At 42.8% G+C, this 20,589-nt stretch overlaps 1 protein-coding gene across 1 annotated transcript in view; it reads left to right on the forward strand.

The window, feature by feature from the left end:
- The window catches only part of LOC139452426 (uncharacterized), a 147,266-nt gene that overhangs the window by 88,700 nt on the left and 37,977 nt on the right, over positions 1 to 20,589 (forward strand). Inside the window, exons 29-35 of the mRNA XM_071233899.1 lie at positions 43 to 146; positions 912 to 1,055; positions 6,640 to 6,826; positions 7,711 to 7,904; positions 8,711 to 8,938; positions 13,492 to 13,606; positions 18,742 to 18,883. Of these exons, the coding sequence (XP_071090000.1) occupies positions 43 to 146; positions 912 to 1,055; positions 6,640 to 6,826; positions 7,711 to 7,904; positions 8,711 to 8,938; positions 13,492 to 13,606; positions 18,742 to 18,883 (1,114 nt within the window). The remainder of the gene's footprint in view (positions 1 to 42; positions 147 to 911; positions 1,056 to 6,639; positions 6,827 to 7,710; positions 7,905 to 8,710; positions 8,939 to 13,491; positions 13,607 to 18,741; positions 18,884 to 20,589) is intronic.

The raw sequence follows: 20,589 nt of genomic DNA on the forward strand, positions 1-20,589 counted from the left end.
TGTTTTTATGTCATTTCCATTTGCATTATGCAACAATTTCAGGGGACGATATTACAGCCACCTTGGTGCGACAGGCCAAGCTTCCAAACGCAGCCTTCCGCCGCTTTAAGAGAGAAGCACCCATGCAGACTGAGCCTTTGGGGGAGGTAGGTACCGAGCAGTGACCATGCAGACTGAGCCTTTGGAGGAGGTAGGTACCGAGCTGTGACCATGCAGACTGATCCCTTGGAGGAGTTAGGTACTGAGCAGTGACCCTTGGAGGAGTTAGGTACCGAGCAGTGACCATACAGGCTGAGCCCTTGGAGGAGTTAGGTACCGAGCAGTGACCATGCAGGCTGATCTCTCGGAGGAGTTAGGTACCGGGCAGTGACCATGCAGACTGAGCCCTTGGAGGAGTTAGGTACCGAGCAGTGACCATGCAGGCTTATCCCTTGGAGGAGATAGGTACCGAACAGTGACCATGCAGGCTGATCCCTTGGAGGAGGTAGGTACGGAGCAGTGACCATGCAGATTGAGCCCTTGGAGGAGGTGTAGGTAGCGAGCAGTGACCATGCAGGCTGAGCCTTTGGAGGAGTTAGGTACCAGGCAGTGACCATGCAGGTTGAGCCCTTTGAGAAGATAGGTATTGAGCAGTGACCATGCAGACTGAGCCCTTGGAGGAGGTAGGTACTGAGCAGTGACCATGCAGACTGAACCCTTGGAGGAGGTGTAGGTAGCGAGCAGTGGCCATGCAGACTGATGCCTTGGAGGAGGTGTAGATAGCGAGCTGTGACCATGCAGACTGAGCCCTTGGAGGAGGTGTAGGGACCAAGCAGTAACCATGCAAGACTGGAAACTGCATGTCTTACTTGAACTAAATAACAATGCAGTTGATGTAATGGCATTATATTCTTATACCTCTTCACCTGCAGGATACAGCTGAGAACACATACACCGAGCAGTCAGCCCACACTTTCTGTGAGGACTACATCAACAACCAGACTGCCACCAAGGCATGTGTGGACTATGTCAGTGTCACCGATGACCTCATCAAAGAGTGTACACAGGATCTTGTGGTAAGTATGTCTGTGTCACTGCTGAATTCCCAGAGGAGAGAAGCCTGGTATCGTGGTAACTATGTCTATGCCACGGCTAACCTCCCAGGGGAAAGAATACAGGGTCTGGTGATAACTATGTCTGTATCACGGGTAACCTCCCAGAGGAAAGAATACAGGGCCTGGTGGTAACTATGTCTGTGTCACGGCTGACCTCCAAGAGGAGACAAGACTGGTCTTGTGGTAACTATGTCTGTGTCAGTGCTGACCTCCCAGAGGAAAGAATACAGGGTCTGATGGTAACTATGTCTGTGTTACGGCTAACCTCCCAGAGGAAAGAATACAGGGTCTGATGGTAACTATGTCTGTGTCACGTCTAACCTCCCAGAGTAAAGAATACAGGGTTTGATGGTAACTGTGTCTGTGTCACCGCTAACCTCCCAGAGGAAAGAATACAGGGTCTGGTTGTAACTATGACAGTGTCACAGCTAACCTCCAAGAGGAAAGAATACATGGTCTGATGGAAACTATGTCTGTGTCACGGCTGACCTCCAAGAGGAGACAAGACTGGTCTTGTGGTAACTATGTCTGTGTCACAGCTAACCTCCCAGAGGAAAGAATACAGGGCCTGATGGTTGCTATGTCTGTGTCACTGCTGACCTCCCAGAGGAAAGAATACAGGGTCTGATGGTAACTATGTCTGTGTCACGGCTAACCTCCTAGAGGAAAGAATACAGGGTCTGATGGTAACTATTTCTGTATCACTGCTAACCTCCCAGAGGAAAGAATACAGGGTCTGGTGGTAACTATGTCTGTGTCACGGGTAACCTCCCGGAGTAAAGGATACATGGTCTGATGGAAACTATGTCTGTGTCACGGCTAACCTCCCAGAGTAAAGAATACATGGTCTGATGGTAACTATGTCTGTGTCACGGCTAACCTCCCAGAAGAAGGAATACAGGGTCTGGTGGTAACTATGTCTGTGTCACTGATAACCTCCCAGAGTAAAGAATACAGGGTCTGATGGAAACTATGTCTGTGTCACGGCTAACCGCCCAGAGGAAAGAATACAGGGTCTGATGGTAACTATGTCTGTGTCACGGCTAACTTCCCAGAGTAAAGAATACAGGGTCTGATGGTAACTATGACTGTGTCACTGCTAACCTCCCAGAGGAAAGAATACAGGGTCTGATGGTAACTATGTCTGTGTCACGGGTAACCTCCGAAAGTAGAGAATACATGGTCTGATGGAAACTATGTCTGTGTCACGGCTAACCTCCCATAGGAAAGAATACAGGGTCTGATGGTAACTATGTCTGTGTCACGGCTAACCTCCCAGAGGAAAGAATACAGGGTCTGATGGTAACTATGTCTATGTCACGGCTAACCTCCCAAAGGAAAGAATACAGGGTCTGGTGGTAACTATGCATATGTCAGTGGTAACCTTCCAGAGTAAAGAATACAGGGTCTGATGGAAACTGTGTCTGTGTAACGGCTAACCTCCCAGAGGAAAGAATATAGGGTCTGATGGTAACTATGTCTGTGTCACTGATGACCTCCCAGAGGAAAGAATACAGGGTCTGATGGTAACTATGTCTGTGTCACGGTTAACCTCCCAGAAGTAAGAATACAGGGTCTGATGGTAACTATGTCTGTCACGGCTAACCTCCAAAAGGAAAGAATACAGGGTCTGATGATAACTATGTCTGTGTCACTGCTGACCTCCCAGAGGAAAGAATACAGGGTCTGATGGTAACTATGTCTGTGTCACGGTTAACCTCCCAGAAGTAAGAATACAGGGTCTGATGGTAACTATGTCTGTCACGGCTAACCTCCAAAAGGAAAGAATACAGGGTCTGATGGTAACTATGACTGTGTCACTGCTAACCTCCCAGAGGAAAGAATACAGGGTCTGATGGTAACTATGTCTGTGTCACGGGTAACCTCCGAAAGTAGAGAATACATGGTCTGATGGAAACTATGTCTGTGTCACGGCTAACCTCCCATAGGAAAGAATACAGGGTCTGATGGTAACTATGTCTGTGTCACGGCTAACCTCCCAGAGGAAAGAATACAGGGTCTGATGGTAACTATGTCTATGTCACGGCTAACCTCCCAAAGGAAAGAATACAGGGTCTGGTGGTAACTATGCATATGTCAGTGGTAACCTTCCAGAGTAAAGAATACAGGGTCTGATGGAAACTGTGTCTGTGTAACGGCTAACCTCCCAGAGGAAAGAATATAGGGTCTGATGGTAACTATGTCTGTGTCACTGATGACCTCCCAGAGGAAAGAATACAGGGTCTGATGGTAACTATGTCTGTGTCACGGTTCACCTCCCAGAAGTAAGAATACAGGGTCTGATGGTAACTATGTCTGTCACGGCTAACCTCCAAAAGGAAAGAATACAGGGTCTGATGATAACTATGTCTGTGTCACTGCTGACCTCCCAGAGGAAAGAATACAGGGTCTGATGGTAATTATGTCTGTGTCACTGCTGACCTCCCAGAGGAATGAATACAGGGTCTGATGGTAACTATGTCTGTGTCACGGCTAACCTTCCAGAGTAAAGAAAACAGGGCCTGATGGTAACTATGTCTGTGTCACGGCTTACCTCCCAGAGGAAAGAATACAGGGTCTGGTGGTAACTATGTCTGTGTCACGGCTAACCTCCCATAGGAAAGAATACAGGGCCTGATGGTAACTATGTCTGTGTCACGGCTAACCTCCCAGAGGAAAGAATACAGGGTCTGATGGTAACTATGTCTGTGTCACGGCTAACCTCCCAAAAGAAGGAATTCAGGGTCTGGTGGTAACTATGTGTGTCATGGGTAACCTCCCAGAGTAAAGAATACAGGGTCTGATGGAAACTATGTCTGTGTCACGGCTAACCTCCCAGAGTAAAGAATACAGGGTCTGGTGGTAACTATGTCTGTGTCCCAGGTAACCTCCCAGAGTAAAGAATACAGGGTCTGATGGTAACTATGTCTGTGTCACGGCTAACCTCCCAGAGGAAAGAATACAGGGTCTGATGGTAACTATGTCTGTGTCAAGGCTAACCTCCCAGAGGAAAGAATACAGGGTCTGATGGTAACTATGTCTGTGTCACGGCTAACCTCCCAGAAAAAGGAATACAGGGTCTGTTGGTAACTATGTCTGTGTCACGTCTAACCTCCCAGAGTAAAGAATACAGGGTCTGATTGAAACTATGTCTGTGTCACGGCTAACCGCCCAGAGGAAAGAATACAGGGTCTGACGGTAACTATGTCTGTGTCACGGCTAACTTCCCAGAGGAAAGAATACAGGGTCTGATGGTAACTATGTCTGTGTCACGGCTAACCTTCCAGAGTAAAGAAAACAGGGCCTGATGGTAACTATGTCTGTGTCACTGCTGACCTCCCAGAGGAAAGAATACAGGGCCTGATGGTAACTATGTCTGTGTCACGGCTAACCTCCCAGAGGAAAGAATACAGGGTCTGATGGTAACTATGTCTGTGTCACGGCTAACCTTCCAAAGGAAGGAATTCAGAGTCTGGTGGTAACTATGTCTGTGTCATGGGTAACCTCCCAGAGTAAAGAATACAGGGTCTGATGGAAACTATGTCTGTGTCACGGCAAACCTCCGAGAATAAAGAATACAGGGTCTGGTGGTAACTATATCTGTGTCACGGGTATTCTACCAGAGGAAAGAATACAGAGTCTGATGGTAACTGTCTCTGTGTCCCGGGTAACCTCCCAGAGGAAAGAATACAGGGTCTGGAGTTAACTGTGTCTGTGTCACTGCTGACCTCCCAGAGGAAAGAATACAGGGTCTGATGGTTACTATGTCCGTGTCATAGCTAACCTCCCAGAGGAAAGAATACATGGTCTGATGGTAACTATGTCTGTCACGGCTAACCTCCAAAAGGAAGGAATACAGGGTCTGATGATAACTATGTCTGTGTCACTGCTGACCTCCCAGAAAAAGGAATACAGGGTCTGGTGGTAACTATGTCTGTGTCACGGGTAACCTCCCAGAGGAAAGAATACAGGGTCTGATGGTCCCATGTCTGGGTCAGGGCTAACCTCCCAGAAGTAAGAATACAGGGTCTGATGGTAACTATGACTGTGTCACTGCTAACCTCCTAGAGGAAAGAATACAGGGTCTGATGGTAACTATGTCTGTGTCACGGGTAACCTCCCAGAGTAAAGAATACATGGTCTGATTGAAACTATGTCTGTGTCACGGCTAACTTCCCATAGGAAAGAATACAGGGTCTGATGGTAACTATGTCTGTGTCACGGCTAACCTCCCAGAGGAAAGAATACAGGGTCTGATGGTAACTATGTCTGTGTCACGGGTAACCTCCCAGAGGAAAGAATACAGGGTCTGATGGTCCCATGTGTGTGTCAGGGCTAACCTCCCAGAAGTAAGAATACAGGGTCTGATGGTAACTATGTCTGTGTCACGGCTAACCTCCAAAAGGAAAGAATACAGGGTCTGATGGTAACTATGTCCGTGTCATGGCTAACCTCCCAGAGGAAAGAATACAGGGATGATGGTAACTATGTCCGTGTCACAGCTAACCTCCCAGAGGAAAGAATACAGGGCCTCGTGGTAACTATGTCTGTGTCACTGACTACCTCCCAAAGGAATGATACAGGGTCGGATGGTTACTATGTCAGTGTCACTGATGATCATGTCCTGAGCGAAACATGGAACTGGACAGTGTACATTTGGACTGTGTGACCAAGCCAAGTCATCGAACACTTATTGTCTTTCATATAGAAACGGGCCTCATGTATCATTTCATTCTAAAAAGTGCATGCAGATCAGGCATACATTGGACTAGGGCCTTCTGTTATTCGTCAGTCGTTTATCATTGCTTCTGAATCATTGTATGCACATCAGGCAAGTGCTGAACTGGTGTCTTTGGTTTATTAGAATTATTTCTATTTTGGGCGCGTTCCCAAGGCAACGGGGAAAGTTAGTAGGGATCGTTTCCTTTGCATCAGTCATTTTCTGTTTCTTATTTCTTTATGAAAGTTTGTATACACATCTCGCAAGTGCGTTGCTCAAATGTCGTACATAATAGAACCCTTTTGGAATTAAGTTGATTGTATGACATCACACCCTGATAGAGTGGCAATGTTTATTAAAGAAATATGTTTATTTTTTTCTATTTTGTTGACGAATTATGACTTTGAGTTTTGTAATATGTATATGTAAAACTGATATCAAATGAAAAGTTATGTCTATCTCAAAGTCCAATTACTAATTCACACATCTAAAATGCCATGTATTATAAATGTGATTGAATTCATTTGTCCCAATTTGAGATTAAAGATGATAACCTTTTAATTTCCTTCCTAATTAGATTCCTTATACATGTGTTAGGAAATATTTGTTTGTTGTTTAACGTCGAACTCATGACATCATGGGCATCTATCCAAACAATTGGGATACGATGACATGCATCATCCAGGTCAGCGAGTCTGACCACCCGCTCCCGTAAGTCGCCTTTTACGGCAAGCATGGGTTACTGAAGACACATTCTGTACCCTATTCACGGGTCTGTTAGAATATGCGAAGTGTGTAGAGTATAAACTATTCTATCCTCTCCAGGCAACAGGTGAAACGGAGTGGGCACAGTCTCATTTGGACGATATAGTAACCAGGTGTATCAGTGAGGCAGAGCGCAATGTTAGTATGTGGAATGGAGCAGACAACTCCACTATTTGGGAGAATATACCAAAGGACATCATGACTAACCTCTGCCCTACCGAATGTATCCATGGCAACTGCTCAGAAGGTGAGACTTTCTTACAGCCCCGTGGACTAAGACACCGGCAGCGCGTGGGTACAAACAGGTATGTTTATTTGATGAAATAAAAGACATAACCCTTATACATGTTGTATTTATCACACACGTTAACACATGACACAAGTGCTCGATATGTCGCATGTTTGTTTCAGATAAAATAAGAGCAGTAATAGAAGCAGTAGTAGTATGATATGTTATGAACGTAATGTAGGACTATTTTCGTATCCCTTGTAATCCACTATTTCTCTAATCGCTGCCATGCAGATGGTTGTATGATGTGTCTCCCGAGGCAATGAAGTTAACTGACTGTAAAAGTCAAGTTTCCATCCTTACCGAACTAGGCTGGAATTTCTGGGCTCGATCGTAGCGCCACCGTTGATATTACGAGTTATGTTCCTTCTGTGTCCCTCCTATTGACCAATCATATTCCCCCTCTTATATCACTTGCATTTGCTCCAAACAAAATGGCGGCGCCCAGTGAAAACGATCTGATCGATAATCAAGATTTATATTGTAATAAAGCGGGTCTTACTTTGCTAAGTGCATCAAATCAGGTGAGCAAATAAAATCATGAAAAGATTTGGAAAAATTCTGTTGAAGCTAACCTGACGGTACACATGTTTTGCAAATCCTTCAAACGACCGAAATCTGCACGGCAGTTTACGAACCGGATGTCGATTTCGTTACGCGTTTTTGCTTGGACTCTGCATAGACTCGTTAGTCCAGCCAAAATATAACTCCATAATTTCAGCCTAGTTCGGCAAGTGTGGAAAGTGGACTTTATAGTCAATTAACTCACTTGCCTCGGGAAGATGTGTATGATGTCCCCATCCACCAAGACCAACTCACTCACTCTCTACCTATTGTTTCAGGTGCGTGTGTATGCGAGGATGGGTACACGGGGTTGAACTGTTCCCTCAGCAAGGATGTCCAACCAGCCATATTGCCAGTGAATGAAGACAGCGGAGGCTGCAACATTAACCACATGGACTGTTCACAGATTACTATCATGGGATTAAACTTTGTCGACAGTTACACCCTCAGCTGCTTTTATCAACCCATAAAGGTAAATGGAGCGGACTTGAACCTTTCTGAGAGGGCATCGCAGTGGGGCAGCTTTAAAATATACACAGCCTGTTGGAAAAGGGGTGAAATCGTTCACATTTATTTTATCAAATCTTCCCGAAAACCACCACTGTTAGCTTCTCGTTCCGCCATGATGTATATAATGTGGCGACGGTTAAGATAAAAATCGTTTTCACGCCAGTGTCAAGGTCGCGGCTACCTGAGACCGGCTGCCTATGTTCAAGTGGCGCATACATACCTCGGAATGTTGAAGACTGGCAAAAGGACATTGTACCATTACTTTATAGAATCCTGCATGACTACATTTATTCTAAAGCACTTCTTTCACAAACGTGCTCTTTGGACAATTTCAGATACGGATATTACTTTAGTAACGTTGCTGAATATGTTGCGGTGCTTACATTAGTTACAGCAAGTGTGGCAATATGTACTAGGCTGAACACTGGACCAACAGATACATTGAGGGTGCATTGTATAACTCACTAACATCAACACAGCTTGACAATTATGTATGCAATTTATAAAACCAATCTTAACCGATGTCTGAATTCGCCCTTTCAACCTACTGAAAATACACAACCCTATTCATTTCCGATGTGGCCAGAGTTCGCGTTTGTTTTGTCATTCTGTCATGATAGAATGGCGATAATTGTACATGTTTCTAACTTCTAACTTAAAAACACTAGTTTCATTCTCTAATTGGAGTTACAGAGGAATCAGTGTCAGCAATAGTTTAATGGCTTTCATTTACAAATAACTCCCCTTCTCGTGACTTCCCTTACGCAGGTGACATCCCACGTGGTGGTGACTGACCAGTGGATCCCCGCCCCAGCCACGTTCCTCAGCATGTACCAGGTAGTATGTACCCTCCCCAGACCCCCTCACAGCGCCAGGGTAGCGGTCAGTAACAACGGTCAGCGGCGCAGTGACCAGACCTATCTCCATGTTGTGTATGATGACTGTCATACATGTGACATCAATGAGGAGGGAACTGAAGCTTCATGTAGTAGAAAGGTTTGTAAGCAGACATAAAACGCATAGGCCTAGTTTTATTTTATTGAGATATACCTTCCTATCATTGACAACATGTACCATTTCCAAGTATAGCACCACCAAATTTGACGTGAAATTGGGAGTTCATTTACAATGTAGGGACTCTAATGGTACACTCTGTGTTGACACATCATCTGCCTGTAGAATGGTAGCCACCTTATCTGCCCAACCTAATTGTGCATTTATGCGAGCCGTATGCACACATAATGGGTCTCTATAGAGAAACTCATGTTTGATGAACAGAAAATTCACTTTACTGTTGTTAAGTTTGAAGAAAATTCTACCCATTTCAAAGTCTGTCTTTGGAACGACTGTAAGTGAAGTGCCTGAGCGTACTATCCCAGAAACTCAAAGATGGCAAATCATTGGTATGCACCAAACTGGCATGTCATATCAAACAACAAATAACAACAAAAACAACAACAACAAAACAAACGAACAACAAGAGTCATCCGAAGATGACATATCCCCACGACGTGGCATGTCGGTAAACTGTGTGTACCTTCAAATGTATTTAGATTGGCAAGGAAATCTTTTCGCCTGATGCCCAAACCAGAAATATTATGAAGGTTATTAAATATTGGTTCATGTAGCTCACTTTCTGATGATCTCAAATGTCAGGGGCTACAAATTAAAAAGATTAAAATCTATAAATAACAAACTGCACTACTAGTGAACATGATTGATATGTGCATAAAGTTTGGTGAATCTCTGTCGCATGGTTTAGAAGATATGCTCCAGACGAGGACATTACCCTAAGTTCCTCAATTTTCAATTTGAACTGAAGAAAAGAAAAAATCTGTTAATAGCAAAGGCACCACTACATAACCTGCTTGAAAGGTGTAAAAACTTTTGAGAAGCTACGTTGTATGGTTCGGGAGATATGGTCCGGACAAGAGCACTACCCTCAAATTTCCTAATTTCATCATATTTCCATGGAAACGACAAAAATATAAAATTCTAAAAAACTCTTAATAGCAAAAGGCACTTCTACTGAGCCAGATTGTTAAGTGTACAAAGTTTTGCGAAGCTAGGTTGTACGGTTTAGAAAATATGCTCTGGACAAGAGCAGTACCCTCAAATGTCCGAAGTTCATAATATTTCCATGGAAACGACAAACATAAAAGATTCTAAAAATCTCTAAATAGCAAAAGCCACTTCTACTGAGCCTGGTTGGTAAGTGTACCAAGTTTTGGGAAGCTAGGTTGTACGGTTTAGGAAATATGCTCCGGACAAGAGCACTACCCTCAAATTTCCTAATTTCATCATATTTCCATGGAAACGACAAACATAAAAAATTCTAAAAATCTCTAAATACCAAAAGGCACTACTACTGAGCCAGATTGGTACATTGTACGTGTACCAAGTTTTGTGAAGCTAGGTTGTACGGTTTAGGAAATATGCTCCGGACAAGAGCACTACCCTCAAATTTCTTAAGTTCATAATATTTCCATGGAAACGACAAAAATAATAAATTCTAAAAATCTCTAAATACCAAAAGGCACTACTACTGAGCCAGATTGGTACATTGTACGTGTACCAAGTTTTGTGAAGCTAGGTTGTACGGTTTAGGAAATATGCTCCGGACAAGAGCACTACCCTCAAATTTCTTAAGTTCATAATATTTCCATGGAAACGACAAAAATAATAAATTCATAAAATCTAAAAATAGCAAAAGGCACTACTACTGAACCTGATTGTAGAGTGTACCAAGTTTTGTGAAGCTAGGTTGTACGGTTTCGGAAATATGCTACGGACAAAAGCACTACCGTTAAATTTCCTAATTATACCCCCGTTTACGAAGTAAGTCGGGGGTATTTAGCGTTCCGTTCGCCCGTCCTTCCGTCCGTCCATCCGTCCGTCCGTCATTCCGTCCGAGCTTTTGTACGGCCCATAACTTTTTAACCATGCACCCTAGCTTCACCAAACTTGCTGCACACATTTACCACAATGAGTACATGTGCCTTTTGCTAGTTTGAAGATTCTGAACTTTTTAATTTTTGGCGTTTCCATGGAAACATTAAGAAACTTAAACTTTTAGGGTGGGTGTTTTGTACGGCCTGTATCTTTTTAACTATGCACCCTAGCTTCACCAAACGTTCTACACACACTAACCACAATGAGTACTTGTGCCTTTTGCTAGTTTGAAGATTCTGAATTTTTTAATTTTTGCCGTTTCCATGGAAACATCAGAAACTTAAACTTTTAGGTTAGGTGTTTTGTACGGCCCATAACTTTTTAACCATGCACCCTAGCTTCACCAAACGTTTTACACACATTAACCACAATGAGTACTTGTGCCTTTTGCTAGTTTGAAGATTCTGAACTTTTTGAGTTTTGGCGTTTCCACGGACACATTAAGAAACTTAAACTTTTAGGGTGGGTGTTTTGTACGACCTATATCTTTTTAACTATGCACCCTAGCTTCACCACACATTTTACACACATTAACCACAATGAGTACTTGTGCCTTTTGCTAGTTTGAAGATTCAGAATTTTTTAATTTTTGCCGTTTCCATGGAAACATTAGAAACTTTACTTTTAGGGTGGGTGCTTTGTACGGCCCATATCTTTTTAGCCATGCACCCTAGCTTCACCAACTTGCTACACACATTTACCACAATGAGTATTTGTGCCTTTTGCTAGTTCGAAGATTCTGAACTTTTTAATTTTTGCCCTTTCCATGAACATATTAAGAAACTTAAACTTTTAGGGTGGGTGTTTTGTACGGCCCATATCTTTTTAACTATGCATCCTAGCTTCATCAAGCTTGCTACACACATTTACCACAATGAGTACTTGTACCTTTTGCTAGTTTAAAGATTCTGAATTTTTTTACTTTTGCCGTTTCCATGGAATCATGGTGAAACATAAATTTTGGGTAGAGTTTGTGTACGATCCATGTATTTTGTCACTGGAACTCAATCTTAGTTTTTAAAACATTGAAGTTAAAATCAGTGAGAAATATGTAATATTTCATTAATTAACAAACTATTTACTATTTGTTTTTTCCCAGCGGGGATTGCGGGGGTATGTGAGCTTTGCTCACTTCTTTCTTGTTTCATCATATTTCTATGAAAACGACAAAACTAAAAAATTCTAAAAATCTCTAAATAGCAAAAGGCACTACTACTAAGCCTGATTGGTAAGTGTAAGTTTTGTGAAGCTAGGTTGTACGGTTTGGGAAATATGCTCCGGACAAACAATGATTACGGACGGACGGACAGACGGACATTCTGATGGCTATACCCCCCCCCCCCCCCCCCCCCCCCCCGTCATTATATGTCAGGGGTATAACAAATCACATGAGGGAATGTTTCGTCTTGTGTCAACCCCCTGGATGTTGAGGTCATTCAGAAAGATTCGTTGGATTGACGCGAGTTGGATTGTATTGCACCCAACTGATGGTCGTGTCTTGAGGCAAAGGAGAACATCTTATCCTCAGCACAACATCCAGGAAACAGCAGGGCAGTGATGGCATGGGGCATGTTTCCCCTTTGATTGCAAACTTGATCTGGTCACAGTTCAGGGGACATTCAATAGACAAAGGAATCAAGATAACAGATTAGTTTTGTTGTGTGCCTCATTTTGATAACCATGCACTTGCCACACGTCCTGTCTTCATGGACAACAATGCCCGACCCCACCGAGCACGAGCTATGACTGACCATTTCTAGAAAAAAACGCCATGGAGACTCGGCCATGGCCGTCTCGAAGCCCAGACCTGAATCCAATCGGGCATCTATGGGATCCGGTGGGATGTAGGGTAGGGGGCCAGGGACTCTTCTTCAGTACAGAATCTCCAAGAATTGACCCAAATATTGCGCGATGAATGGCAACACATCCCACAGTTGAGGACCAGGCGTCTGATTTGGAGCAAGAGGAGACATATTGTGGAGGTAATCCGTGTATGGGGTGGTAACACCAGATAATGATTTACACGGATACAACGTTACTCAGACACGTACGTGTGGATCTGTCCATCTCATTCCTGACAGTTACAATACTTACACGGCCTCTCTTTATCCCAATTGCTGTCCTTGTAGTCGCTGGCGAATAAAGTTAATTTGTCCTCTTATTCGTAATCATAACATCTTAAATGACATTATGTTACATTTCTGATTGCATTTGTTTCGCTTCCCAGCTTCTCCTTGCCCATTATTTTTCTGATTATTTAAATCTTGGTGGCGGGATACTTTTGACGAAGTGTACATATCATATAGATTACTTGTATATGGATTACTATATATATATATATATATATAGTGTGTGTGTATGTGTGCGTGAGAGAGAGAGAGAGAGAGAGAGAGAGAGAGAGAGAGAGAGAGAGAGAGAGAGAGGGGGGGGGGGGGACGTATCGGGGTGGAATTTCATTGACGACACTATTTACCAAAGCACTCCACACTGCATGGATATCTAATCCGCCCCTGATAAACGAATAACAAACTATTGTTCCATCTTCGAAAATGCGAAGAAAGAGAGTGTTGACCAAGGCGTTGCATGTGTCCACACAGGCTGCCACGTGCCTCATCAGTGGTGCCTGCTACCGGGAGGGCGACAGGATGCCAGGCGACAAGTGTCAGCTGTGTGACCCACATACCAATGAGGCTAACTGGACAAGAGGCACAGGTTCATTACAATTGTCATATGTGTTGAACTCATGTTACATGGTGTTACATACCGTCTAGGTGTACTGTAATAACAGTACGTGCTACATGGTGTTACATACCGTCTAGGTGTACTGTAATAACAGTACGTGCTACATGGTGTTACATACCGTCTAGGTGTACTGTAATAACAGTACGTGCTACATGGTGTTATATACCGTCTAGGTGTACTGTAATAACAGTACGTGCTACATGGTGTTATATACCGTCTAGGTGTACTGTAATAACAGTACGTGCTACATGGTGTTACATACCGTCTAGGTGTACTGTAATAACAGTACATGCTACATGGTGTTACATACCGTCTAGGTGTACTGTAATAACAGTACGTGCTACATGGTGTTACATACCGTCTAGGTGTACTGTAATAACAGTACGTGCTACATGGTGTTATATACCGTCTAGGTGTACTGTAATAACAGTACGTGCTACATGGTGTTACATGCTGTGAGGCTGTACAGCAATTACAGTACATGCTAGATGGTGTTACATACTGTGAGGCTGTACTGTAATAACAGTACATGCTACATGGTGTTACATACCGTCTAGGTGTACTGTAATAACAGTACGTGCTACATGGTGTTATATACCGTCTAGGTGTACTGTAATAACAGTACGTGCTACATGGTGTTACATACCGTCTAGGTGTACTGTAATAACAGTACGTGCTACATGGTGTTACATACCGTCTAGGTGTACTGTAAGAACAGTACGTGCTACATGGTGTTACATACCGTCTAGGTGTACTGTAATAACAGTACGTGCTACATGGTGTTACATACCGTCTAGGTGTACTGTAATAACAGTACGTGCTACATGGTGTTACATACCGTCTAGGTGTACTGTAATACCAGTACGTGCTACATGGTGTTACATACCGTCTAGGTGTACTGTAATAACAGTACGTGCTACATGGTGTTATATACCGTCTAGGTGTACTGTAATAACAGTACGTGCTACATGGTGTTACATGCTGTGAGGCTGTACAGCAATTACAGTACATGCTAGATGGTGTTACATACTGTGAGGCTGTACTGTAATAACATTACATGCTACATGGTGTTACATACCGTCTAGGTGTACTGTAATAACAGTACGTGCTACATGGTGTTACATACCGTCTAGGTGTACTGTAATAACAGTACGTGCTACATGGTGTTATATACCGTCTAGGTGTACTGTAATAACAGTACGTGCTACATGGTGTTACATGCTGTGAGGCTGTACAGCAATTACAGTACATGCTACATGGTGTTACATACCGTCTAGGTGTACTGTAATAACAGTACGTGCTACATGGTGTTACATACCGTCTAGGTGTACTGTAATAACAGTACGTGCTACATGGTGTTACATACCGTCTAGGTGTACTGTAATAACAGTACGTGCTACATGGTGTTATATACCGTCTAGGTGTACTGTAATAACAGTACGTGCTACATGGTGTTACATGCTGTGAGGCTGTACAGCAATTACAGTACATGCTAGATGGTGTTACATACTGTGAGGCTGTACTGTAATAACATTACATGCTACATGGTGTTACATACCGTCTAGGTGTACTGTAATAACAGTACGTGCTACATGGTGTTATATACCGTCTAGGTGTACTGTAATAACAGTACGTGCTACATGGTGTTACATACCGTCTAGGTGTACTGTAATAACAGTACGTGCTACATGGTGTTACATACCGTCTAGGTGTACTGTAATAACAGTACATGCTACATGGTGTTACATACCGTCTAGGTGTACTGTAATACCAGTACGTGCTACATGGTGTTACATACCGTCTAGGTGTACTGTAATAACAGTACGTGCTACATGGTGTTATATACCGTCTAGGTGTACTGTAATAACAGTACGTGCTACATGGTGTTACATGCTGTGAGGCTGTACAGCAATTACAGTACATGCTAGATGGTGTTACATACTGTGAGGCTGTACTGTAATAACATTACATGCTACATGGTGTTACATACCGTCTAGGTGTACTGTAATAACAGTACGTGCTACATGGTGTTACATACCGTCTAGGTGTACTGTAAGAACAGTACGTGCTACATGGTGTTACATACCGTCTAGGTGTACTGTAATAACAGTACGTGCTACATGGTGTTACATACCGTCTAGGTGTACTGTAATAACAGTACATGCTACATGGTGTTACATACCGTCTAGGTGTACTGTAATACCAGTACGTGCTACATGGTGTTACATACCGTCTAGGTGTACTGTAATAACAGTACGTGCTACATGGTGTTATATACCGTCTAGGTGTACTGTAATAACAGTACGTGCTACATGGTGTTACATGCTGTGAGGCTGTACAGCAATTACAGTACATGCTAGATGGTGTTACATACTGTGAGGCTGTACTGTAATAACATTACATGCTACATGGTGTTACATACCGTCTAGGTGTACTGTAATAACAGTACGTGCTACATGGTGTTATATACCGTCTAGGTGTACTGTAATAACAGTACGTGCTACATGGTGTTACATACCGTCTAGGTGTACTGTAATAACAGTACGTGCTACATGGTGTTACATACCGTCTAGGTGTACTGTAATAACAGTACGTGCTACATGGTGTTACATACCGTCTAGGTGTACTGTAATAACAGTACGTGCTACATGGTGTTATATACCGTCTAGGTGTACTGTAATAACAGTACGTGCTACATGGTGTTACATGCTGTGAGGCTGTACAGCAATTACAGTACATGCTAGATGGTGTTACATACTGTGAGGATGTACTGTAATAACATTACATGCTACATGGTGTTACATACCGTCTAGGTGTTCTGTAATAACAGTACGTGCTACATGGTGTTACATACCGTCTAGGTGTACTGTAAGAACAGTACGTGCTACATGGTGTTACATACCGTCTAGGTGTACTGTAATAACAGTACGTGCTACATGGTGTTACATACCGTCTAGGTGTACTGTAATAACAGTACGTGCTACATGGTGTTATATACCGTCTAGGTGTACTGTAATAACAGTACGTGCTACATGGTGTTACATGCTGTGAGGCTGTACAGCAATTACAGTACATGCTAGATGGTGTTACATACTGTGAGGCTGTACTGTAATAACAGTACATGCTACATGGTGTTACATACCGTCTAGGTGTACTGTAATAACAGTACGTGCTACATGGTGTTACATACCGTCTAGGTGTACTGTAATAACAGTACGTGCTACATGGTGTTACATACCGTCTAGGTGTACTGTAATAACAGTACGTGCTACATGGTGTTATATACCGTCTAGGTGTACTGTAATAACAGTACGTGCTACATGGTGTTATATACCGTCTAGGTGTACTGTAATAACAGTACGTGCTACATGGTGTTACATGCTGTGAGGCTGTACAGCAATTACAGTACATGCTAGATGGTGTTACATACTGTGAGGCTGTACTGTAATAACAGTACATGCTACATGGTGTTACATACCGTCTAGGTGTACTGTAATAACAGTACGTGCTACATGGTGTTACATACCGTCTAGGTGTACTGTAATAACAGTACGTGCTACATGGTGTTATATACCGTCTAGGTGTACTGTAATAACAGTACGTGCTACATGGTGTTACATACCGTCTAGGTGTACTGTAATAATTGTACGTGCTACATGGTGTTACATACCGTCTAGGTGTACTGTAATAACAGTACGTGCTACATGGTGTTACATACCGTCTAGGTGTACTGTAATAACAGTACATGCTACATGGTGTTACATACCGTCTAGGTGTACTGTAATAACAGTACGTGCTACATGGTGTTACATACCGTCTAGGTGTACTGTAATAACAGTACGTGCTACATGGTGTTATATACCGTCTAGGTGTACTGTAATAACAGTACGTGCTACATGGTGTTACATGCTGTGAGGCTGTACAGCAATTACAGTACATGCTAGATGGTGTTACATACTGTGAGGCTGTACTGTAATAACATTACATGCTACATGGTGTTACATACCGTCTAGGTGTACTGTAATAACAGTACGTCCTACATTGTATTACATACTGTGAGGCTGTACTGTAATAACAGTACATATCACATGGTGTTACATACGGTCTAGGTGTACTGTAATAACAGTACGTGCTACATGGTGTTACATACTGTGAGGGTGTACTGTAGTAACAGTACATGCTACATTGTGTTATATACCGTCTAGGTGTACTGTAATAAAAGTACTTGTGACATGGTGTTACATACTGTGAGGCTGTAAGGTAATAGCATTACATATGACATGGTGTTACATACTGTGAGGGTGTACTGTAATAACAGTACATGCTACATGGTGTGAAATACCGTCTAGGTGTACTGTAATAACAGTACATGCCGCTTGGTGTTACATACTGTGAGGGTGTACTGTAATAACTTTACATATGACCTGGTGTTACATACTGTGAGGGTGTACTGTAATAACTTTACATATGACCTGGTGTTACATACTGTGAGGCTGTACTGTAATAACTTTACATATGACCTGGTGTTACATACTGTGAGGGTGTACTGTAGTAACAGTACATGCTACATGGTGTTACATACCGTCTAGGTGTACCGTAATAACAGTACATGTTACATGATGTTACATAACGTCTAGGTGTACTGGAATAACAGTACATGCTACATGGTGTTAGATACTGTGAGGATGTACTGTAATAACATTACAGTAGACATGGTGTTACATACTGTGAGGCTGTACAGTAATAACATTACATTATACATGGTGTTACATATTGTGTACTGTGGTGTGGTGTTATACTGTAAAAAAGTTCAACGTCACACGTCATCCAGTACCAAGTCTCCATGTTCAACACCCAATTCATTTAGTCTCCTCTGCCGCCAAATAAAGGTTACTTGTGACAAGATCCGATCCGGAATCACCACGAGGTAAAGCCCAGGAACACTGATATAAATATTAATGACGTGATATTTATAAACCTTAGCTCTTGCACATAGCCAGTGGACCAGTTCCCTGTAAACCATGTTACGACAAACTGACGGAAGGTGGAAGGTAAAATCGTCAGACTAGAATCAGAAAGTACATTTGCACCATTGTCTATTTTAGACCCTATTTGTACGGCCACCAAGCTGACAGCTTCCGGTCAGACAGGAAATGGACTGAGCACGCCCACCATTGCACTTGCTGTCGTCGTCGCCGTCTGTGCTGTCGTAATCGTCGCTGGAGTTGTCATCATATGTAGGAAAAGGTACGGGGTATAGCAACAACTGAAGTATCTTATCCGAAAATATTCACGGATGCCAGTGGTGGGTGGGCAGGATATGCTCACCTTTTCGCGAACACTTGGCACCATCAATATATGAAGGCGATTCATAAACACACGCTTATGATTTTAACGGAATCGTTCAACGAAGTCCGTTCTTAGCAGTGATATATTATCAAAGGACCTTTTCGCGTTTATTTGATGACCTAATATAAGGTGAGGTGAGATGTGGTTTAACGTGGCGTCTAAGATTAAATATTGCACTTATAAAGCAACGTGAATGCATGTGTGTGTGTGTGTGTGTGTGTGTGTGTGTGTGTGTATGTGTGTGTGTGTGTGTGTGTTTGTGTGTGTGTGGCTGCGTGTACTAGTTCGGACTGATGTTGATTTATAATGCTAGCACACTGAGATACCATGCCGCAGTTTAACATGAATACCCTACTCACAACAGTATACGGACTCCGAGCCGACCAGTCCTTGTTTTAGCCCCTTAATTCCCCCTCAACAACAACTACCATCTTTTAACGTCTTTTGGTATGACGCGGCCGGCGATCGAACCCTGGACCTTCCGCTCTCAAGGTGGACGCTCTACCACTAGGACACGGAGACGGTCGATGACCTTATATAATAATAATATACAAAGATGTCTATGCTGATATGCGAGAACTCAGTCGCCGGTTCAAGTCATTATCTATTACATAAATACTCTCTACGTTGGGTGGACATTCCGTGAACGTTGATAGCCCAATCTGAATGAAGCCTGCTTGGCTTCTTAAGCCAATCAGCTGTCAGCTTTCTTAAACGAGTTTAAACCTCTACGATTTGGAAACATTTATTTGTACTTATGAAAATCCACACCGAACACACGTTTCTTCGATGGAACCCCCTTTTAAGGGTGTGCAGGACACGGCACTCGGAAACAAGAGCATGTATGAACTGTCCACAACAATGTAATAGTTCCGCTATATTTTCTACCCTCTGAATTTGTAGTTTCAGTTGGTTTCGAGATGCTGAGATGATCTTTGAATTATTTGATCACTCGTACGGAAAAGTTAGAATCCTCGACACTGATTGGTTGATTACTTCAGATCTACATGCAGAGAGGTATCGTACCAGAGCAATAGATCTGATTTGATGAGATTGCCCGTGTGATGCAAGTGGGTTGATTTCACCGTGCTTTTGTACGTGCACCGTGGTGTTAGGAAAAGCGTATCCCGTGGTTCGCACATATACTTCCTACAGTACCAACACGAGGCTTTACCAATCGCCTAAATATTCATTTCCAACGTACATTGACCTATTATTAGGGCTCCAAGCCGAAAGGCTGTAGAGCCCTATTGTAATCGTTCGATTTATTATTATTATTATTATTATTATTTATTATTATTATTATTATTTATTATTCCGCCGATTTTTGTACCTGCCCTAGCAAAATAACCACTAGCTCGATTTTGTTCAAATGTTGTGTGTGTTTGTAGACCGTTGGGTACTAGTGCCCGCCAAAATCCCAAGGCCGTAGGCCCAAAGGCCAAGGGCAGATAACTGAAAAACAAGTATTTTTTGACGATATATTTTGCCCTGTTGCTCCACAACCGTTTGCCCGTTTACTTTCAAACCTTGCATGTATCTACTGCTTCAGTTGCTTGATATTTTTTGTTCTTTGACTTTGGTCATTGGTCACGTGGTTTGGC

This window comes from Haliotis cracherodii, unplaced genomic scaffold, assembly GCF_022045235.1.
Source record: "Haliotis cracherodii isolate W230 unplaced genomic scaffold, xgHalCrac1.p SCAF_9, whole genome shotgun sequence".
NCBI lineage: Eukaryota > Metazoa > Mollusca > Gastropoda > Lepetellida > Haliotidae > Haliotis > Haliotis cracherodii.